The sequence below is a fragment of the Varroa jacobsoni genome, unplaced genomic scaffold (genome assembly GCF_002532875.2).
Source record: "Varroa jacobsoni isolate VJ856 unplaced genomic scaffold, vjacob_1.0 scaffold_275, whole genome shotgun sequence".
NCBI classification, from domain to species: Eukaryota; Metazoa; Arthropoda; class Arachnida; order Mesostigmata; family Varroidae; genus Varroa; species Varroa jacobsoni.
Window position 1 is genome coordinate 104,955 of NW_019213177.1, and position 23,733 is coordinate 128,687.

The window sequence follows — 23,733 nt, forward strand, 5'->3', positions numbered from 1 at the left end:
ATAAGGACAATGAAAATAGAATGTGAGAACCTGTTGAAAAGTGCATCTTGCAGAGGTTGATCAGTCGGTATCTAAGCAATTTTTCAATTGGCAAGTGCTACTTGTACGGAGATACGGAGATCCACTTCTACGGATGCACCGAATGATCCCAGACATTTTTACAGATTTTCTTCTGAATGTACAATTTTTTTCTAAGGATTTTTGTTACTAAATGTACGCATTTTTGCTAAAACTGCACTACTGCCGTCTGGCCATTCACGTGTCGCAAACACGGAATACGTAGATTTCCAGTACACTACCCATCCAGTAAAAGCAGATTGTTCTCAGCAGGTTCTCTCACTCACTGCACTTTTTATCAACCGTATTATCGCATGTTTATTGGAATCTTGATGCAGGTCACTATAGGTGACAAAAGCCGACTAAAGGAAAACCAGCAGGAATTAATGTGTATCAAATAAATAAAAATCTATAGTTTTATTTACAAGCGTTCCCATTTTAGCAATAGATGCTTTAAGAGTGTATGATGGAAGCCTGATCTTCGGCAGCTTCATCCTAGAAGCCTCGTTGGCTGGCGGCCCTTAATGTCAACTTTTGAAGATCGCAACCCACTTTTTAAATGGGCTTTTATGACTTATTTACAGCTCATCGTGATCCTCGGATTTTTCCTCTTTTTCTTCGGACTTCTCGTCGTCTTCCTCACTGACCTGCATATAAAGAAAAAATGCCTTAGTTTTCAGCTCCATAAGAAGCTGGTCGTGGATCAGGATGTATTACATATATAATTAATTACCTTGTTGCTGCACTTCTATTAAACTAATAACTTGTTGCTGCACTTTTATTCGCGTTCACTATTTCACAAAATACATCACCCTCGCGTTTACTATTTGATAAAATACATCACCTACGGGGAAAATACATCACCTTCTACGGGGTAAATAGATACGTAATACTTGCCTCATCATCTTCAGGTGTCTTGTTTTTTTCAAGTTCCTCCTCCATACGCTTTCGTTCCTCTTCATCTTTCTTTTTTTGTTCTTCATCCTGTTCCTCCTTCATTTTTTTCTCGGCATCTTTTAGAGAACCCCAGACCTCCTCACCAAATGATTTTGCCAAATCCACGTCGTCAGTGATGAGGAAGTTATCAAAAATCGTGCCAGATTTCACCTGCCAGAGGTCGAGGCCGATGTTGCACAATTCCTTTTGCACATAAATCTTATCGTCGGCCTGGTACTCGGGGTTGTCAATCTCAGGATGGACCCATTTGCCTTTGAACGCAGGGTTGTCGATTTTCTTCGGCTTCCATTCGCCTTTGTACTCTGGGTTTGTGATCTGAGGAGGCTCCCATTCGCCATCCATCTCATCGTCCCAGTCCTCTGGTTTCTTCGCTTCGGGGTCAGGAATGTACTCTGGTTTGTCCCAATCTTCAGGCTTAGTATCTGAAGGATCATCGATCTTTTCGCGGTCATCCCAATCCTCTGGCTTTTTGGCTTCGGGATCCTTGATCTTCTTTGGTGGAAGGAAGTCCCAGTCGTCCTCGAATGACCCAGACTCTACCTTCTCATTGTCAATTAATACCTCGTATGTCTGATCAGGTTTAACTATCAGAGTGTAAAGATGAGTGTAGACATCATCTTTACAGCGTATTTCCTTCTTAATAAGGTGGTTCTTTCCTTTGTAGTTGAAGATCACATGAACCTTTTTTGTGCCAGGTCCGCAGATATCAGGGCCAAACATAATCCCATAGGGTGAATCACCGTTCATCTGAGTCTGGTCGAGATCGCAGGGGAAGAGCTTTACATAACCACCTCCACAATCGATGTTCTGTTCATGCTTGACAGTGAATTGGATCACCTGTGCGACAAGATACCAGAACGGAGAGTTATGCGTTTGTAATTAAGCATTTCGGTTTCATAGAACCGTTAAATAGAATGGAACGCACCACGACTAGGTTAATTATGTTGTCACTACTTATCGGATGTAAAATCCTAATTTCTCTTTACCGTTGGAATTGCTGACCACTGTTGGAAGAGCTAATCGGATCACGTGCACGTTATTATTCGTATGTTGTATGCATATATGCATACATCTACGATGCACGATGTCGTTAACTGGTGTTGGATATCAAACGCGGTTAAATCAAATTTTACGTATACAATACATGCAAGTTGAAAATAGTCTGTATCTATTATGAATATGTGAAATCGATGAATACTACGTGAAACTAAACGTTTCTATTCTATAAACGGTGCAATTTATTGCTAATGGCAGCATTTTCCTTCACATGCTACTTTACTACTAAACACCGAAAGTTAACAAGTAGCACATACCAAAGGCTTTCCTTCGTTAGTAAATTTCTTGAAGTTTGAAGATATTCCATAAAACCGTGCATCTTGTGAGGTCTTAAGTCCTTTTGACTTTTCCGCGTCACCATAGAACCTGCCGGCAGTCAACTCGAATTTGCCGGCTTCGTCTCCTTTGAAGGTAGACTGCACCCACCTTGTAGTGTACGCATCTGGAAAATCGAAGAATGGCTATTGTCGTATTCTTGAAGCACTGACTACACAATGGAAAGTTAGTTAGCTAAGGTTGTACTCGTCGAGGTTAAGTCCAATGCACTTTAAACAAAAAATGTGCAGAGAATATGTACATCGGCAACTCGTTAATGTATATAGCCAGTTTTAGATCACCGGCTCTATCTACATTATCAGTCTACCAAATATTTCCCCACCGCCGTCAAGAAGCGTGGGTGAACCTTCTAGAAGAACCACGCGTGCCTCGTAAATTGCTTGTATAAAGCTCTACTCCGGACAGAAATTCATCTGCTCTACGACTTCTATGCACACGACATTATCTGTCTAGGCCCAGCAAAGCTCCAACGTGTAATTCCAATGAGAGCGGCTACATAGCTTGGTATCAATACCGGCTGACCGACGAATGTCGACGTCATTAAGTATATCGTGCCCGGCAACGCGGTTCAAGTCTGTCTGACCAAAATAACTCGGAACTTACTCTATCTTGGTAGTTTGTTCTGAACTGAAAACAAATGCCAATAGGCTCTCACAGACCGACGTCGTGAATTTATCCATCCCACGTCAGCTGACGCTCTGAATGCTGTCACTCAGCGGTGTCGATGAACTCTTTTCACAATGGTGAAAGCAAAAATATCGAGGAAGGTGTAGAGATAATCAACCTAAAACATAACATATTTTAATAAGAAGCAAATGCTTGCGTGACTTACCGCCATCCTCGAAGGTTTCTTTAAAATAGACTTCAGCAGTGGCAAGCCCCACTAAGAAGAGTAGGACAATTCTACACATTTTTGACAAAAGCCGCCCCACCGACAACCACAACGTCCAACTGAGAGTCAACTAGTGAGGCCCAGCACCCTATGCCAAGCGATGATATACCACAGGGAGGTTCCACACGGCGGGCTGTGATTGGCACCCAGCCAGCCAATGGCATTGTACCACGACCCAACGCGCGAATTTCGAATTTAGCGCCGCGTGTCTCGCGCCGAGGTTGCGTGAAGTATGCGAAAGCTATTTTACTTGATGTTATGTGTTTCTGTAACGGTACGGTAGTAATCTGCCTGATATTACAAACATCTTTAGCTTTTGGGCTTGAAATTTAATTGTTTTGTCTTTTTTCTTTGCAAATAAATAAGGTTGAGACGGTGTTTAGAACAATGCGCTTATCTATTACAAAGTATTCTAATTTCACAGTTGTATTGCTTGTGCTCTTTGTTTACGTCTAGTGTAACAACAATATCAAGTGGCTGGCGCAGTAATGTTGACGGTACAAATCTCTCTACTCCCTCTAATGTAGCAGATAAAGCGACGCCTCTGTAGGATGAAGTGTCTCTTGTACAGCTCTGGCGGGAACCCATCGATCGATAAAATTATTCGTGAACTCTAAAGTTGTGTATCTTTAAATAGTTAAAGGCAAATTTTTATGTGATTTTAACAGGATTTAAGTAGGCTTCTTTTCACTAATGAACAGTAATTGACAACATAGCAAATTCGCTAAGACGAAAAGAGAAACCGACGTGGATTTGGATGCGTTCCTTTTTCGCTATTGCGGCTACACAGACAACCACTCCTTCATGCGTAAACGTTTAGTAGTATTAGCTGTTTGAATTCGATATAAGCGGTTGTGCTAGAAAGACCTGTATAGTTCACCAACGACGTCTTGGAGAGGAAATTGCTACGATTTAAAATCAGAGACGAGCACTATCAATTTCACGAATAGATACCGAATGCTTGATTTTGCCAAATGCAATGAACATGGAACAAGATAGCAATATTGCATAGAAGTCAACTAAACTAGGAGAAAGGAGTCCCTGTCAGAGCGTAATATAATGATGGATAATAAAATAACAACGTAGGATGCAGGTAGCGCGAGTGGATGTTATGATTTTTACTACATATTGATTGCGTAGCAAAAGGAGATTTTTTTATGACTAACAAACTTACTGTTGAAAACTCTGAATGAAAACATCTCTTTAGAACCATTACGCCAAGCCACCTTGACGGCTATTGCAACTCGTAGTAACGAGTAAAACATAAATAAAGAGAAAATACTAATAGGATTCAAACATAGGCGATCGTCAAAGACGATTGCATAGAGGTTATTTAGAGCAGAGTTAATTTAAATGATCTTCAGTCGAACATGAAAATCTCAAGCAAAGGTAATACAATAATAATTTTTAGGAAATGATTAGAATTTTTACTTATTCGAACCACATATGGTGGATCCTAAAAAGCCAATTGGAATTCACCATAACTCGTTCCTAATAAAGAGTTTTAACATGAAAGCCTCGCTAGAAGCATTTATCTCAGAGCATGCATGGTGATCTAATCTACCGAGGACCACTGAGTCAGCAAGGCTGTGATTTGAACGCAGTACATTCGCCCCAAGGATGCTACGAAAAGGTTACGACGAGTCCGAGTGAAAAGTCCAAGGTACTCCGTATATCCCTGCACTTGCTTGAGGCTGTCATGAAGACCAAGTTAAATTATGCGGGAAAGTTTAATTGTATGGTGGTATACGCATTGATAAAAGTATTACACCTAAGGTCAATTTAACTCTGCTACGACAACCGCACGGTCAAACAATACCCGTATACGAGCCTTACAGCTTTGAAAAGTAATATCTACCTCACGATGACTTCACGATGGAAAATTTTTCATCGCCGTTGCCAGCTGGCTGAATTTTAACAATACTCTATAATATCTAGCTGTACAATAAATATGCTGAAGCTTGATCGGCCTCTCCTACAAAGTTAATCTTATCGTATTATTGTTAACTGCCTGAAGAAATTCTTAAAACTTAATCATGCAGTGACTTTTCAGATATTGAGTCGTTATATTTTCAAGAAGTGTTCTACCGTTAGCTGATTTTGTCTGAGCACTATATGTAGCATATCTAATTGGCCAACATGTACGTTAGTATTTCTCACCTTAATTCACATAATGCTAGATTCTTGAAGAGGCTAAACGTTGTTTTACCATGCCTTTTTTCGTCTTTTGCACGACGTAGAAATGCGCTAACGTCGAAGACATCTAGGGACCATTTACTGGTAAAACCAATTTTAGATCCCCATCTCTTCGTCTTGAATCGCTTGTTCTTTAGGCGTTGCAACGTTTGCCGAAAAAGTTGTACCCAGATAGCTTAACAAAATATGGGCTATGATTTGCGTTCAAAGGAATTTTTATTTGTTTCTTTTTTTTAGAATTGTCTGGGCCGCTGAACTCTCTAGGAATTAGATATGGTCATATAACAAAATAATTTCGCCCTGTTTCAAAAAGGCTTTTCCAAGGCTTTAAAATTCTCATTTTCTGAGCTGAGCTAAGTTGCAGTCAACGTTACTATACAGCACCCTTGCAGGTCCTATCAAATGCATGAGTTGTCCATCTATATTGGGCCTCATATGGGTTAACCCATTCATTTTTGCACTGAATATTGTAGCACAACTGCCTTTTTCGTTTCCAATACCGACGCCAGGCCAAAATCATTTTATTTAATATATGAACAATGAAATGCACATAGCAACGGCCTTTTACTTGAGAATATGTAACACTCACTGTCCTGCCATAAATAAGCCACGTCCTAGGCAATTCGTAGCAGTGTTGCAGTCAATTCCGAATAAATGTTTCCACTTTAGTATTCGGTACTGCCATAAAGGGTTGCTTCGGAAGGCTGGGTTCTCAGCATAAAACGATGCAAGCCTATGCCCAGGTTCGAACATGGACAATGGTATACTTCCGTGTTTAGTGGGCAAATACGTTGCCACTGCGCCATTCCGGGGGTCGCGCTTAACTCTTACCTACGCGAAAAGCTACTTTTTTTTCATCTACCTGGACGTAGTTCGTCGGACTTCGGTTCTGGCAAAATTCCAGGACGAAATTTATAGTGCAAATAGAACTCATGATGAACTCTGAAAGGGTGAAACCAGCTTCGGCAAACGTTGCCAGATACCGCTGTGCATTAGCCCCCATTCTCTTATAGAATTTTCGCCGGAGGATCCGCATCCTCTAGCCTAGGCTACACTTTTATCATTAGCAGCGGCAAAGTCGAGAAAAGGGTAGTGTTAGAAGAGGACGAGAACAGTTGCCGAGCAGTTTTTAGCCCACATGATTTGTTCGCATAAAAAAATTGTTTTAAATTCAACCAAAATCCTACAATAAACGAAAAAAGAGAAAATTGTTGTCCCACTTAAAAGTAGGACCTAATACAACTCATATACTATACATAACGTATAGTATTGGTTTTACAATTAAGAGACCGTATCACTCTTTACTAGAAAATATTGTAGTAAGGAGCAAGCCTATTAGGCGTGACAGTTTTAGAAAATCTTTGTCAATAACTAAAGTGTTTCTGATCTAGGCTTTCACCCGGAATCACCATACAATTTTTGCGTTCACATCGAGGGTTCGATCAAAAAAACACTTATTATCGATCTATTATGGATAATTGGGTGAATAATGCAAAGTGGCAGTTTTTCTCAGTTGAAGTTAATTCATTCATATATTCAACTATTATGTAAAAGGCCCGATTTCATCTGGATCAGTGTTATTGTTATTACGAAACAAAAAACCGTTGAACGCATATACTTATCTTAGAATTCCCTTTTGCGGGACGGTACGATACGAAGGGAAGCGCACAGCGTAAGAGTGAAGTGCTAAGTGGTCCATAAATGTAGGTATGTATGAAAAAAATACTTGTACCATTAAAGTAGACAAAGCACAATATATCAATTATAAATACATCCTAGAAAATGTCGTAATTTCAAATATGTCGAAACTGCAATTTAACAGGGAGGTGATTAAGCAAATCTAGCTGGATGCAAACTAGATCCTACTATTGAATACGGTCCGATTTCATCTACGCCTGTTCCTCTAAATTTAACCCAGCCTCTCATAGGTGGGGTTTTAGAACGTAGAGTCCTTATTACTACATCTTGTTGTTACGATAAATAATAACGTCAACAAATTGCAGATAGAAGCCCGTCTCTCCGCTTCTAGAAGTATCATATCTAGCATGAATTCAAGCACAGAGGTGCGTTTTTGTCGTATCTGTCAGCTGTTTCTTAGCAACTGAACCTAAAATAGAACGTTCCATGCGAAAAGCAGAGCTTCGTTAACTGCAACTTAATTAAATGGCTCTAAAACTTTTTTAACATCATTACATATGTTTAGCTTTCTTAAAAAAATATGGTAACTAGATGCGTAGGCTCTAGGAAGCACCAAAATAGGAGCCAATTCATCATAGAAATTAGAGGATGGTAGTAAATGATGCATCGTACGATCTGAAAGCATATCAGTGCTGAGATATATCGCCTCAATAAAAGCATATCGGTAACAACAGTTTCTTTATCCCCCGATGGTAACTGAGTAAAAAACCCCTCTGAGCCAAAGATATCATAGGGCGCACCACGCTTTTTCACAAAAAAAACTTTCACAGAGCGGCAACGGTGTCAAAGCTTTCTTACGTGAGTCTCGAACACTCATTCACTTTAATCCTGCTTATTTGTTTTGCAACTATCGCCATATGTACAATATGCCCTATTGCACAACAGGCAACAACAGAGGGATTCTTGCTTGTGCACATGACACTTTTGTTGGAGCTTCTATAAGCCTATCGCTATGACGCCAGCTTTTTGAGACAACTTTCAAACCATAATAGCAAAAGCGTGGGAACGACAGTTTGAGGCTCTGCGCTATACTCATACTCAATAGAAGTAGCTCCCGCATGTCACCAAAGCCTTGACAACTTATCTATAAGAAATTGTTAAAATATCAACATTATATTAAAATTTCTTTTCAGTACTTTCGGTAAACCTTTATATCTTAATTTTTATCGCAGTGAAACAAATAAGTTACCATCTGAAAAGTTCACCGTCCTCCATTTTATACTGGTTCCTTATGTATCCATAAGACGAATTTGGCAATCGTCTCTGGGTTGTGAAAACCACATAGGTTTATGTGAATAGCAGCACTACAGCGACGTTTATTTGAAGCTTTTTGACAATAGTTATTAAGGTCGAGACGAACATTTGAAGTAATTGAATTATTTTTAAGACAAAAGCAAACTACTAACCGATCTATAGCCTAGCCTCAAAAGATTATCTAAGGTTTTTCACAAAAAAAATGTTTCAAATTAACGAAAATTTCATCCATGCACCGTTTTTTCTTGACGACCTACGGCGAAAATTCTAAAAAGAATGAACTTTAGTGAAGACAAATGTAGTTTACAAGTAACGCTAACGGTATTAAAGTGTAATATTTAAAATTGCAACGAAATCGATAGCCTTAAATCAAAGAATATAATTGAAGTTCGAAGTTCCTTCGCCTATCAATTCTGGAACAAGATCCCTCAACGTGTGTGGCTTCATCAACAGATTTATCGTAGTTATATTTAAAAAAAGAGAAAACAATTTCTCAACTGTGTCCATCTTTTGCTTATACAAATACGACCGTTTTCAATGCAGATAAAACAAATTAAAAACTATTCATGCAACATACACAGTTAATTTATTAGATCTTTTGGTTATTAGTTGTTACAATAATTCCAATACAACAATAATTTTTATAATTTGATTACAATGATTTTTGGACCTGTTTCAGGCCATGCGTTACGCCTGGCGATATCGATATTCCGTATGTGCTGTAACCGAACTGCAGCTTCCTTCTCTCCAGAAAATTCGCTGCAGACGCGCGCAGACGAACTTTGCGTTTGATCTTTAGCAGTTCCTAAACTTGTGTTGTTGCAATCAGCTGTTATTCGTCCTGCGTCTTACTCATTCTATTGATTTTTAGAGAAAATTGTTTATAAAAGCACACTTTGACATAACTCTACTTTTTTTAATAAGACTTATGGGTGACCAAGACGTAAACGACCGGCCGTCATACAACAAGAGCCAGCAAGTTAGAGTAAGTTCGAGCCCTATTTAGTCACTGTACGATCTGCTTTGTCATTAGCTTCTGATTTAGCGTCCATTAACTTCGAATGATTTGTACCTACGGACTGACACCACAGACTATTGTGTTATTTGAATATTTCAAGGTCTAGAGCGTTGCCTCTGCCACATATTCTTGTCTCATAATGTTTACCACAAACAAATCTTTAACAGTTTTCGCACCTACGCATATTTTTTAGAAAGTTGTTTTTTACTCTATATTAGGAATTATTTTCGTTATCTTTTTCGTTAACATACAATTTCTAGTACATAATTCTTTTAAAAACAGTGTTTATTGTCCTGATGTTCTGAAATGTTTAGCTTTTAGATTAAGCTGTTTTATAACGTAAAAATATCTACATTAAAACTAGTTTTCCATTGCATTTTGATTACAAAGATTAAATTACACGATATCTAACTACCATTGAGGTATATTTAAAAGTGTTTAATTTGTAATAGCACTTTTGATAGTGAAGAGGGCTTCAAAAACTGATATCTGAAAAAGGTTTCCTAGATGAAAAACGTTATCACTTTTTTGACCAACCTGATATAAAAGAACGTACGCTTGGCTTTAATAACGCGTGTAGCTTGCAGTGTCATTATAGTAATCCATGGGTTTCTACCGGGTTAGTTAAGCGGAATATGTGTCAACGTCACGTGACTGTTGCGTATAAAAGAAAACCAAAAAAAATTTGTAACGGAATTGGAAGTTAAACTTAGCAACGAAATAAAGGATACTGGTCGAATATTAGTGATATTTTTCCTAGTAATAGATAAATATCCTAATAGCTATACGATATCCACTGAGGTAAATGTTACAATACAGGCACGCACCCGCGGGGTCAAATCCAACCCAACTACAATTGACGAACAACGGGCAGAACTTGAGGAATATCGATATAAATTAGATATGTTCGAGTCAAGGCTCCGAAATTCGTCATTTATGGATCCTGAGGACAGGCGAACTTTGCGGGAACAAGTAAGTTAGTTCTTAAATATATATACCTATATAGCAAGCTTAAAAATTCTGCGCTATAAGCCAAATAGCAACAGTCAAAGCAAGTGAGGTTGTGGGTTCGCGCATTCACCGCACAAAATAGAAATGGTTGAGTGATAACACGGAGCAAATTAAAATTACTTTTTTTAGGGAAACAGTTTATACTTTGAAGAATTTAGTGTGAAATGTACGCGCATACTGCGTACAGCAGCTTCAGTTTCGATATTTTCATATCAAACGTTCTCGCCACCGGCTGGAGAATGCCTGTTCCATAAATACGAAAATATATAATCGCTATAGCCAAATCATAGGGGTCCGTATTCAAGGTATAACTCACAATCGGCACCATACGCAAGTTCATCAATTTCCAAAACAAAAATCCGCAATTGATAGCTTACGTAGTCGCCAATAATTATTAATTATGCTGCTTCTGAAAAGTTCGAGGACGGCACACGTCTTTGGATGCTCCTTGGATCGTGGAATAATCTTAAATCATAAAGGAATACATATTAGGCGATACTGTTGTCTTGAACGTGTATAAGTTGTATATATATGCATATATGACGCGTTTGAGAGTGAGTCTAGTACATCTAGATATGTTATTCTTATGATAAATATTGAAAAATCTTTTGTGAATTTAGCGAGCGAATTTTTTTAAAACGACATATGTACAATTAGAGGCGAAAATATCGTATTATTAAATATTAAATTTCGAAAAAAAAATGCAAAACCATGTCGACCAGATATGTATATAGTTATGTAATACTTTTATCGAATAAATAAGATACAATAAAACTGTATCCGTCTATTGGTAGGTTTAGGCGCGATCCGCCCATGCACATTTCCCCCTCTAAAGGACCGCTCAACTACGTCGTTGTTGGGGGCAACTACGGGCTTGGGGGCAGCTGCTGATCATACCTTAAGAAATGCTTTGAGTTTTAAGCACTGCATTGAATTTGTTCAACACTGCGACGACAGTTGCATGGTTGTGGTGCATGACCGTGAAGAAGGAGTAGGATAGCGAGGGATCATAGATCCAAACGAACGAATGATCCGAATGTTACGTTCGATACAGCTAACTTTCGTGTGCAGAAGGGAGGTACTATAACTTTCCGTATCGCTGTTAGTTGTTGCTGTGCTTGTCTGTTGTTTTTGTTCGTCATATTCTATAATTTGTGTATGCAATGAAAGTATGGACAGTGTAGTAGGCATAAAGCAAATAAGCACCCATGCGACATTGTCCCCTCTCTGCCTGCCGCTTAATGTGGGAAGTATTCGATCATCTTTCAAAGACGAACGTTAAAAATGCTAATTGTTGGCTTTATTAAAGCGCTATTTCCCCTTCTAATTCCTTAACAGGTAATTTATAAAATACGGTTCTGGATACTGGTAATGTAGTTGCCGCTAATATCTTTACCATCCTTAGTTTACTTCCATTCCAATAAGTTCTGAGGGAAATCAACACCTCACCAAGCTCGACGACTCTAGCTTTTGTTCCTTGCTATTACAATTAACCATAGATTTTTCGCATTTTCGCCTCAAGAAGCTAACACTCTAAGGTAAACTTTAGCGATCAGAGAAGTCATATCTGCACTCGATTTAAACTGTCCACTAAAGATTGAAACCACCTGACTCCTGGATATTTGCTCCGGTCGCGGTACGACGAATCGCTGACTCTGCTAACTCTTTTTGCACGCTTCACCAGTGTTCCCCGTTACGCCCCCGTCGTGTTTCATTTTAACGGCAACAACGATGATTACCCAACGGCATCAGGAAGATAATCTTTATATCTCTTGTTAGCATTTTCTCTAAACATCATACCCACTCGACAACAACGACAGTGTTTTAAATACTATCTCATTCAGACGATTGCCTTAGGATTTCTTTCTAAGTAGAAAACAAAATAGATAGTTATCGATGACCTTTTAACAAAATCAAGTCTAATCGCTGCCTTTATAATGGATACACTCTAGCTTCCCGATCGTAGAAAGGCTAATGTTGCTTTTCCTGAGTCATCGCTTGTTCGGGTGTATTGTTAGCATAAACACGCCTGACTTGTTCGAGCGCTTTGCACGATGCCAAATCTACGCAAAGCATCGTCCTGTAGGCCTTCTCGCTGGTGTATACATATGTCCGACAGAACTTGCCGATTTTATTTGAATAAATCTAAAAATCAACGTGTGCCGTGAGAAAAGGTGGCAGAAAATACGTTACTTTACCGGTAGACCTCGACTAGCGTTGCCTGAACATTTTGGACGATCTGCGACGATGGCACCTGGAAAGTATCTAGAAATAGCGCTCCGTTCCTCATATTAATAGTGATATAGTAGTAGTTTTATATATATATATATATATAATAGTGATTAATAATAAAGCTAGTGACCTCTCTGGCGCGTTTTAGCGATTCATTCCAGATAGCAGCCTTTAGCTTCGATGACACGGAGCCAGCCACCACAAAATAACCTGGTTGCTGACTATGCCCGGGTTACCCTGAGCGTGAAATGTCGGTAAACTTTTCAAAAATGGGTCCTTGTTATTAAGGCCATAGCGTTTGGCCTCAAAAAAACGCGATTGACTGGGCTGTTACGAGAATTCTGAGCCACTTTTCATTTTTTCTAAAGAACGTTTGCCATAATCCTGCACAGTTTCGTCGACGCTTTTTGTAGCGTTGGCTTTTTGTCGTTTATTTTATGTGTGCTGTATTTCATGAGCGAGATCGATCTGGATTTCTAGGTATCTAGTGATTTTAGTCCTGTTTAAATGTATAATGGTAGGTCAAAAGTTAAAAGGTCCTGGCGTGCCTTCTTACCGACTAACCAAATCTTTCCCGGCTTAGTCGGAGACTGGAATTATGTGCCTTCATTAAACTGCCCAAAATCACTAGATTGATTTTACCCGGTTTTTGCACTTAGAACATGCCTCAAGTAAATAGGTACTTGAAATATCTGGTGTTCATCTATTTTTTCGTATCAAAAGCAAATGTCTTCAAAAATTCAAACACGAATTTGGCATTTACGACAGCGTATTGTTGAACTCTGTTCGGTCGTTAATGATTAACATGTATATTTGATATTTTGCATGAGGCTGAGACCCCTTAGCTCGCTGTAACCTTCTACACAACAGTTCACTCTAGCAAATCCGTTTGTTTGTTTAGTAAAATGCTAACTGTTACTTCCATTTCAGGCCAAGGAGGCAAGAGAGCACTTGAGGAAACTGGAATGGCAAGTTAACCGTATTCATCGGAAGTCTCAAAAGTCATTTCTGATAATTTTTACTATTTTTACTCTGTTTATAACACTGTACATATTTCTTATGGTCAAAACGATTTGGAAGGACGAAAAGAACAGCGAGCGTATTACGTAATTACGATTAATATACTTAGCTAGGAATTATCAAAATGACAATAAAATCTAAATCTGAAGCAATTTAATAACTTCGTACAACTATTTTTTATGATAATGACACGTTAGAATTATACTGTTACAAACTTTTTATGTTTAGCCCTTAACAACAACCATATTATGACCGCATTTAGATAAATTAAAAAAGCGCAAGACATTCACAAGGTTTCCTGGAAAAGAATCGTTACTTACTATAGATCGCTCGACTTGATATGGTCAGTATTATGATTTAATAACCCAATAATTTGCAATGCTTTTTAGTGCAACACGTGGTATAAGCAATTGGGCGTAGTCGAGAGCGTATCGGATTCGAGTTTAAGTAGCGTTCTCACTGATTCTATCGATAAGACGTAACTAGCTGACATTTGCTGGGAAATAATGCGTCAATTATTCCTTCTTTAGAGTGAGGGCCTTCACTCCATAACTGCTGAGGCTCTGAATTTTTTTTTATATGCCTCATACTCACTAAATTTCTGTCGAAGGAAACGATTCATTATGATTGTTGTAACTTCTGTTTACGGCCAGCCATAGGTTTTAAAAACAAACATCTCCGCACGTGTAATATTGCAAAACAGGCCGGATACGTGAAAACAAGCATACATGAAGCCTTTACTTGTAAACTGAATGTACATCATTGAAGAACGGAGACGTCTGTCTCCGAGAGCCGAAGAGAAATTTCCGCTGTTTAACCGTCTAAGATACTGTGAATAAACGCAGCGAACGCAATTGTTTACTTTATCTTATGATGCTTTCTTTTGTTGCTAATGTCAAAGTTGCACACTTCAATAGCGTACATCGTGTTAGATGAGAAGCGCATTCTTGAACCTGGAAATGTTTTGATTCGGCGGTGAGAACGCCGATGTCCATAATAACTTGTGTCTTGGGCTAAGAACAATCAACTTAAACAACTTTTTTTCAGCTAGACATATTTTAGAAACCGCACTAATCTGCTGACCATCTGAACGAAGCTCTAAATCCCAATTCCAATCTTTTTGACCCTATTCATATCCTTTAGTGCTATAGTAAAATGAGCTGTTAGTAACTAGCCAATAATCGAGTTACACAATTATTCGTAAAAGTCCATTAAAAATAAGGCTCGAGTATCCTTTATTTTAGAGATAACCTCTGCTTTCGGTAGGTGCAAAACTTAGTAATATAGCCGCGCATGAAGGTCAGTGTGTCTCCCAACCAAAGTCAATTTAACTTAACTTCCTTTTACTTATGTTTTGCGACCTGTGGGACAGCTGTGTGTATACGAACTGCTTGTATGTATCACTTCAAACTCATTCTTGCTAAAGCGTCCAACTGGCGCACACTTGTGACGCATGAGTGTATATATAAACATTGGAATTACTGACAAATTTAATTTTGCGTTGAACGTGATAATAAAGAAAGATGGAACCTAATATGAAAAGGACAACCCCGAAATTCTATAGTGTAAGATTCTTCTATCAGTAAGAAAATGTTTACTGATTTCTATTCAAGCATCCGAGGATCACAACTCGAGTATTAGTGGTGCGTATAACTATCGGAAAGGTGCGTCGTGCATACTGATATTAGGCAGTAAAACAAAGCTTAACGACGGTTCGGGACGCAAAACTCGAAACATGTATATGTATGTATACATATATGTATATATTAATACTAGCAATGAAATGAAAGCTACCCTAACTCTTACCTCAAGGTAGCGGTTAAATTTATTTGTACTGCCCATTGTAAATGAAGCTCGGTGAACATTCGGCAGATATAATATGTCTTACGAAGCCAGCATGAATCATTTGGTTTTGCTTCCACTAAGGAGTTTGCAAACTTTACATTTATTTTGTACGGGCGAAAGAAAATCTATTTAGTCTTTTGTCCGACTTATGCCCACCTTATCAACACGCATGATTACTCAAGTAACGAATAATTTCGTTAAACATTGGGAGTTCTGTAGGAAATCTATGTACAGCGATGAAATGGGATCAGCGTCTTTCAATAAGTGAAATAGTGTATGATGTATATGATTTATGGTAAGTGTAGGCTGTACCTATTTTCTTCCGTAAAAACGTACTGCTATGGCCAGTGGGGGCGTTAGTTTCTACAGGTCGTCGAATGCCGCCGATGCCGATAAGGATGGTCAACTTTTTTGACTCGCTGAGAATGGGGTGTGCAGCATGGAGATGACGTTTGTTCTCATCTATCCTTTAAACAGTTTATTGATTTAATTTGATCTATTTTTTATGAAAGAAGGTGTCATCGACATAACATACACAACCACTGGGCAGAGGGAATAAATCGATAAGAGGCTTCTGACCGAGATCGTACGGATTCACTGCGATTAAAGGGTAAAGCATCTCCCGTTGTTTACACGCCGTCTTGTAACATGGTGGCATATAGTCGCATGGCTTTTCGCGATACTTGCATTTCTCAATGCGAGCTGTTTGAGGAAATCTGTAAAATGAACAGGCAACAAAGATGACGACTTTATTGAAGAACAGATAATAGTCCTGTTGAAGAAATGGTTTTCGCATTTATACGCAAAGCGTGCATAACAACCATATAGATGCAATGAATATACAAAGCGTCATTATTTGCTTGAAATTAAGCCATGATCGCTCGCGGTTTGATGTCCTGTTACCAATACAATACTACCTTTCTGTATTGACGACGGCTTTCCAATGGCCCTTGTAGTTTTTGGCCCAACCGATGCGAAGATAAGTTGCTTCTGATTTACACGCAAAGTCGCCGTGGTGTTTTTCATGAGTAAAGGCATTCGTGAAGTTTTCCACCCATTGCACCTAGCCAGAAAAAAATCCATAAGGTTATCGTCCTATCCTCAGAGCCAGAATCATTTGTTGTCATCAAGTCTTACGCTGAAACATCATTATAGTACTTTTCTGAAATCATTCGCCAAGATTCAGAAGATCATCATTACAAAATCACAAGTAGCTAGATAAACTTCCGCACTATACACATGTATTATTTGAACGACATAGCCAGTGCTCGTACTTCTTCGATTACTCAAGCTTCTAAATGTACCATCCTGCAGGGTGTAATTTGATTTATATAGGGATGCTAATTTCATTAACTTGTTTCAAGTTACCTCGTGTGGTGGAGTTTGATACAGCGAATGGTAAAGATCATATGTATGTGAGTAATACCGATCGACGATCACAGACACTTTGTCCCTGGAAGGAAATCAATTAGTGAAAGGTTATAGTGACTTTGTGGCGTAATTTAGAACAACTGCAATTCGAAAATGCCTTTTATTCAGAAAACGCAAGTTATTAATCTTCGTTTCGACCCGTATTGCCACTGTGAATTCAAAACGAATAAATATCCTTTGAAGGATAAGTAGTAGCAGAATCCATTGTTACGTTAAAATGTCCTTTTGATTTGTTAAAGATAATGGGTATTTGCTTGCATTCTGATATGAAGTATCTTTTCGAAGTGCGCTTCTTGACGCATGTCACAAATTGGTAGATTTGTATCGCAAAAACGAATTTTTATTCAGAGCAAATAGTTAGAACTTCGTCTGTCTTTCAAGCTGTCGTTTCCCTATCATACTTTTGATGAAATATATAATTTGGTAGAAGCGAAAACGCCATAGAGCAAATGTTACTCACAATGGATAGTCATGGTTATGCGCACATAGGTCAAGCTCTCTTGCACAATGGGGTCTTCCTTCTATAAATCCTGGCGTAGGTAACAGGTTCGGTGTTTTTCCTGGTGCGGAGAGGTGAGGACCCTCACTAAGATCTTTAGCCTTTACGAACCGAAAATCATCCGCGCGGCTATGGTCATCTTCCAGGTATCGACTTGAATAACAGTTAATTAAAATGCAAATAGCTACGTTATCTCACTACAGAAAAGCTCAGCAAGATATTTTAGACTGGGTATGTTTTTGTAATGTTAAGACCTTTGTAATGTCTTTCTATTTTGATAAGGTTCGATTTTTGTCCAATCTCAAGAAGGTAAAGCCGGCATGACTGATAAATGACTGTATAGACACGTTCGAAGTTCGAATCCCTACAAAAATTATGCACATCTCTGCTAGAGCAAATGAACCCACTCTAAGTCTCAGATTTGATCTCGTTAAGTTTGTATTAAATTTAGTTATTATCATGCGTCGCTGTGCACCTGCGTCCATCCCGATGTGAGGAATAGCTGTCCCGATGGCCTGAAGAAAGTGAGTCCTTAGGATCCCCATGGTCCTTCTTGTAGACCACAATCACCGAACCAGATCCCGAAGGGTAAATCCTCTCCTTTGGAGATAGCGAACAGGATATCTCCTCCAGATACGTTGCCAATCCTAATAGTAGAGCTAACTTTACCTATGAGCAAAAAAGAGGCACCGCTACATAAGTCAGAGTATTGAAACTGTAAGAATTATGGTAGCTTTATCTTACTTTGTTAATAGATATAATAAACAAGTCGGTAATAGTGTGCAGCTAATAAGCATATGGAAACTATTTTGAGTAGTGATTGGACAATTCATGCCATGTTAGGTTGCCGACTTTTTAATCCGTATTAACGCAAAAGACAAGCACTCTTCAACATTATAACACAACATAGCGTAACAACTCTATACTGACGGTAGACAAACAGTTTTATCCAGAGGGAAAGGATGTCATCTTAAACGACGGCCATTAACAACACCATTTTTGCACGAATAACACGCCAGTTTGCATTTCGTTTATATATTTTTCAATTTGCAATTCAAGCCTGATATGTTTAAGCAGTTAGCATATAGGCACGCGTTCCCTTATGTGCCCCAACACACCTCACGTCTCATGGCTGAGCTCCACATAAGCGCAAACGTTTTGCTGTTTTGCCACCAGGGCACTTGCTTACTTCTTCAGTAATTCGAGTTTTTGTGACAGTAATCTTTCGGACGGAATCATTCTTATAGTCGGACTCGTCCAATGACCTTGCACTTTCATTGCACCCTCGCACTTCAATCAGCGTCATAACCATACGGATAGACCCCCCGCTTGAACCATAATGATATTTCGACAGGGAGAGACAACAGTAACAGCAGCCACTTAATGAGTCGCCTCTCTGCTGAACTTATATCGGCCGGTAGGCTACCCGTCAGCCAGTGTCACATACAGCCCCTCCTTCTGCCCATCATAGTCCCTTGAGCTTCCGAATAACACGAAAATATTCTGAGGATTCTGACGATAGCAGTTTAGCATTTGTGTAACCATAGCTTCTCCCTCGAGAATCTCATACAGAAAAAAGCCCCTTCCACAAGCCGCGTCCCTTGCTTTAGTTTGTCTTTGGCACGCTTTTCAAAAGGGGCAGCCAGCTTGCCTTCCCTGATGATGGAAGTCACACGAAAATGACAGGAGGCAACTTCGTCATTTGTGCCTTCAACTGAACTTCTGCTGCCCTTCCCCAGCCAAAGATACGTATCTATCTCTCACTCCTTCTATTTGTCTGTTCATTTGTTCCGTTAAGCTGACCACTTCCTCCTCAACGTACGCCTAAGACAGTAGAAGATAACACTTGTGAATCATGATATCCGTGACAACGAACCGGTCCGGCGGCTATTTACAAAATAAGTTTTAGCATGACGTCTTAAGATACGCGTACACTGCTGCTACGACTTCGACGGCGACGGCTAAATGAAAATAGACCACCACCACCACCAGCTGTTATTAGAGTTATGTTACTTGCTTCCATGTGAAACGCGCATTTATTCTGCTATCCATCGTCAAAACACATAAAGACAAAGAACAATTGCATCTGACGTTAATTGGCATTAGCTTGTTCATCATGATCTAACTAAGCAATGGCTCACTACAGCGAAATCGTTCCGGAGAAAAACAAAGAAAGAACGGAAACGTTAAAGAAGAAATTAAATCAGAGACGCTATCAGTACGACTTACAGATACCACATCTGACTGTTAAAGAAACCCTTGGCTTCGCTGCATATTGTCTCGCTGCCTTGTTCTCCGATAATTATATCAGAGCTGTACTATAATAATGGTATAACTTCAACTTAGGCCATTTCATTCAGAGCGAACCCCGTAGGGCCGGCTATTGAAACGAAAAAAGTTATATAATATTCGGATTTTTTTAACATTGTTCAGGTGATGCCAGTAATAGATCCCAGAATCGGACGGTCACAACTGGGTTTTTTCACCAAAGATCAGAACGTCTTAGAAAACCCACTTGCAACTACCTTAATGATGCATTAAAGTTGAAGTACTTGTAAGAAATTATATTGAATCAGCCGCATTTGAGAAACTGCGAACTGCGGCGAGATACTATCGTACGATTAACTTGAAGCTGGCGAAGTAACTGTCATTTATGCTAGAATGATACGTTATGATATTATGTTTTCTATATATGCTTTCTTATAGATTCAATTATATTTGTCCAAAATCTTACTCGGTAAGCTGATTTCTCATAGTTAGTATAAATCGAACAACAGTACTTCTTACGGCTGAAAGGCTAAGTCGGTTCCAATGCCCCTGCTAGACATGGCCTGCATTCGTCTATTTGTAGACGATCCAATAAAAACTCTAAAAGGGATAATAAAATGGAGATCAGATAAGAAAAACCTTAGCGTGTGTCCAGGCCTGACGAATGGTAAGACAAAATTAAAGCAAATCGGTAAAGGCGCCATCTAGTTCTATGTCAAGCACTTCAGATCAAGCAATTCATTGCGATACTTGTATTACACATGCTTCATACTGCTTTAGCAATATAAAAGTGTTTTATTTAAAAAGAAACGCAGAACAATTTCCAGAAGGTGCCGGCTGCTCTTTCAAGGAGGATATTTGAAAGAAGAGAGTGTACCAAAAAATACAGGAGAATGCATGTTCATATGACTGAGTTAACCGAATTGTGCAGATTAATCATTATTTAATTACTAACAATATCGTTGTAAATCAAGCTCGGTTCTTTCTTTTTTACTTAGTCATTAAAGGTTTTATGTCCCGATAGAAATATTTATTTTTTCCATTTCGTCTTTAAATAATAATAAAACGCATCGCTCCTCATTGGTCTCTCAAAAACTACAAATAACTTAATAGAGCGATTTCCTACACTTGCTTCATGGTTTTAAATTGCGTGACGTTGAGGTGCAATTAGTTGATCGAAGTAAAAAACCGGTCGAATGCCTACTGGATTTGTTATACCTCCCACCAAAGCAGATCCTAGAATATTAACTTAGCCTAGTTTTAGTTACATTATTAAAGTTTTCAAAAAATGTAAGCCTCAAAAAAGCGCTTTCTGCAGTAACAATAAGCAGGCGTTAGTTTCTCAAGGTAGATATTTCAAAGTTGACCACAAGTTACTTTCGTCGGTAGGCTTAGCCACGACAGCATCGTATCAAATAGATAGGCCTATTTAAGAAAAATATAGTTTGCTTAGACCACGGAAAAGTTAGTGCTGTGAATTCTGTCATCGATATGTATATACGATAGGACGAATTATATTCAATCTGCTTTTGATTTTTCTAACTTTTCCGTCATTGTGTCCATGACTCGTGTCATTTTTGGTCACCATCTGTGGCTAATAAGAATCCGTTCTAACAAAGCTGGTATTAGCAAACATAGCATCAGCTGCGTCAACTGCTGTATTTTCAGAGCTGGTTCGTTTCACCAATAAAGGCTGTTATTAAATGACGCTTGGCCGGAAACGCGAAGGTGGTTCCGGGCTCATCTTTGTCATCTGACCGCGAATGAAGCTGGCCTCGCCTAACCTTGATGTGATTCTTTATAGGAAGACCATCGGATTCGGGAGAGTAGGGCCTACGTCACTGAGCGAAATCACTGAAAGCAACCCGCTAGTTGTGTCAGTCTTCTAAATAAATCTTAAATTGTTCGCGATTATATAACAATGCAACATTCGCGATAGGCCATAGTTCTAATAAGCGAGCATGTATCCTAGTATTTCAAATAATAATAGTAATACACTTTCATGCATACGCAAATGTTAAATTTTTTAATTTCTTACTATGTTTCCATTGAGATGCGTTTACTACCTAAGCGACTCGCAGATAGTCTAGTATAGTGGTAAGATAGCTGTCCATTAGTTTTCCTATGACTCTTGTAGGTTATTATTATATATCCCACAAATATTATTATTAATATTGTTAGAGGCGGGTTGGCCATACACCACCAACTGAATGACGTAAGAATGAGCCAAACGCATGAAGTAATTTAGACTCGGGCTGGAATAAGAAATGTCTGGTGCATAAAGACTTTTTCAATAATGATGGGCAAGACTATGATGCTGCATATTTCCCTGCCGAATGTATACCTAAGCTGTTAGAGTGAACTAATTGCAACATATTCTACTAGTAGTAAAACTTATTGTAAAAACAAAGTCATTTTCTTTTGTTGGAGTACTTTTAAGTGTCTATTTCGGCTTTGACTTTTTGAAGTACTGCTTGGTATATGGTCGTCGGTGATGTCATAGATTTTTTCACATTGTCAACCAGTTCCACTATATGCTCTTAGTTTCGGATTTATTTAGTGGTTTATTAATGTATTGGTAGCAAAAAAATCTCCTGCCGATTGAATCGAAATAAACAATAAACCGCGCAAGAAGCTGAGCATGCTCATATACGAAGTAAAATTAGAAAAAGAACTCCGTTGCCGAGTGAGAGAAGTACCTAGCACAGCTTGCTTAGCAGACCATATGAAGCTCAGGGATAATAACTCAAGCAATCAGACACAAAGATAATGGTAAAAGTAGATGAAATTCTCGACTAGAAATACTGAGACATGTTGGATACTTGCCTGTATCGCAAACGTCCACCCAAGCTATCTACCCTTGAGTTATATATCTTTGATAAGTGCAAATTTGTTTCGTTTTGTTAATATTTCTACATCATTGCTGAAACGATGTCGAATGGGGCGAATCCATTTTTGCGCCTATATATGTAACTAAAATATGTATATACAGTAAATTATGAAAATTTTTGTTATAACGTGATCTAAATTGAATAGATTTGCTGGAAAGGTGTTGAAAGAGTCTATTTGTAGCACTTTAGTCCGTTTTATGCAATTACTCTGCTGCAATAGGCTTCTACAGTAAATGATTATATACACTACTAAGACAAAGCAAAGTGTCACGCAAGGAGGTTTATCCATGCCTGTTAACACAAACCGTGCGCGAAAATGTTTACTTCTTAAAAGGGGCTTTATCTTTAATAAAAAAAAATTAATGGGTTTATGGCAGACAGCAAGGCGCACCGTCTGATTTATCGCGGATTGCAGGACTTCTTACTGCTAATTAGCATATTTTCTGCATTGAAATCACGCTCAAAAGATTTTCTAAATGGTTTTAGATTTTATTGGGGTTCCGTAAATTGAATGCTTTACATAACCCGTCCTCGTTCCTTAAAGGCTTCCCCGCTTTGTTTATCCAAAACAACGATTTTAATATAGATACCTACCACAATATCCAGCCCTCAATCTAACGGTTTCCAGAAGAATGTTCCTAATATTCGAAATGTTAATATAGTATGGGTAAAAATAGAACAACAATATTGGACAAAATTATTTTTAAAGTCGGCTTTAACTATTGATTGGTATATATTCATTTTATTATTAGTTTTTGTATGTTGTGTTGACTAACATTATATATATATATATATATATATATATATATAGTGGCGTCGTGTTCAAGAGATATTTCCCTTTTTATCCACCTTCTATCTAGCAATTCCATTTGAAAAAGGCTAATAATAATATTAATTTATTAACGTGGTAAGAATTTATGAAATTTTAAAATTGCTAAATTGTCATTGGTTGGATTTGTACGCATTATACACTTGAGAAAGACTTGAGAATTTTGGCTTTGTCACTTTCAAAGACTATTGTCGATTAACTCCGTAATAACCCGCATCACTTATGGGTGTGCCACATTAACCA

General features: G+C 38.5%; 3 protein-coding genes across 3 annotated transcripts; 1 reads left to right on the forward strand and 2 right to left on the reverse strand.

Moving 5' to 3' along the window:
* Positions 1–440: 440 nt before the first annotated feature.
* On the reverse strand, positions 441–3,395 carry LOC111258898 (calreticulin). The gene is made up of 4 exons (XM_022830461.2): positions 3,239–3,395; positions 2,328–2,512; positions 955–1,851; positions 441–704 (listed from the first exon to the last, which is right to left on the reverse strand). The coding sequence occupies exons 1-4, from the start codon at positions 3,315–3,317 to the stop codon at positions 636–638; spliced, it is 1,230 nt and encodes a 409-aa protein (XP_022686196.1). The 5' UTR covers positions 3,318–3,395; the 3' UTR covers positions 441–635.
* A 5,827-nt stretch (positions 3,396–9,222) lies between these two features.
* On the forward strand, positions 9,223–13,887 carry LOC111258907 (uncharacterized). The gene is made up of 3 exons (XM_022830471.2): positions 9,223–9,431; positions 10,284–10,436; positions 13,638–13,887. The coding sequence occupies exons 1-3, from the start codon at positions 9,375–9,377 to the stop codon at positions 13,815–13,817; spliced, it is 390 nt and encodes a 129-aa protein (XP_022686206.1). The 5' UTR covers positions 9,223–9,374; the 3' UTR covers positions 13,818–13,887.
* A 1,058-nt stretch (positions 13,888–14,945) lies between these two features.
* On the reverse strand, positions 14,946–19,435 carry LOC111258906 (uncharacterized). The gene is made up of 6 exons (XM_022830470.2): positions 18,621–19,435; positions 17,978–18,171; positions 17,464–17,655; positions 16,941–17,025; positions 16,490–16,635; positions 14,946–16,288 (listed from the first exon to the last, which is right to left on the reverse strand). Exons 1-6 carry the CDS (start codon positions 18,645–18,647, stop codon positions 16,069–16,071), a joined length of 864 nt encoding a protein of 287 aa, XP_022686205.1. The 5' UTR covers positions 18,648–19,435; the 3' UTR covers positions 14,946–16,068.
* Positions 19,436–23,733: the final 4,298 nt, after the last annotated feature.

Excerpts from the sequence above, each read along its gene's own strand:
- LOC111258906 (XM_022830470.2), bottom strand. The coding sequence starts at position 18,647 with ATGTGGAGCTCAGCCATGAGACGTGAG. Across the intron at positions 17,656-17,977 it reads TCACATCGGGATGGACGCAG|TCGATACCTGGAAGATGACC; the intron begins GTGCACAGCGAC and ends CTGTTATTCAAG. Across the intron at positions 16,636-16,940 it reads ATCAAACTCCACCACACGAG|GTGCAATGGGTGGAAAACTT; the intron begins GTAACTTGAAAC and ends TTTTCTGGCTAG.
- LOC111258907 (XM_022830471.2), top strand. The coding sequence starts at position 9,375 with ATGGGTGACCAAGACGTAAACGACCGGCCGTCATACAACAAGAGCCAG. Across the intron at positions 9,432-10,283 it reads ACAAGAGCCAGCAAGTTAGA|GCACGCACCCGCGGGGTCAA; the intron begins GTAAGTTCGAGC and ends GTTACAATACAG. Across the intron at positions 10,437-13,637 it reads GGCGAACTTTGCGGGAACAA|GCCAAGGAGGCAAGAGAGCA; the intron begins GTAAGTTAGTTC and ends CTTCCATTTCAG.
- LOC111258898 (XM_022830461.2), bottom strand. The coding sequence starts at position 3,317 with ATGTGTAGAATTGTCCTACTCTTCTTAGTGGGGCTTGCCACTGCTGAA. Across the intron at positions 2,513-3,238 it reads AGAAACCTTCGAGGATGGCG|ATGCGTACACTACAAGGTGG; the intron begins GTAAGTCACGCA and ends TCGATTTTCCAG. Across the intron at positions 1,852-2,327 it reads CTAACGAAGGAAAGCCTTTG|GTGATCCAATTCACTGTCAA; the intron begins GTATGTGCTACT and ends CTTGTCGCACAG.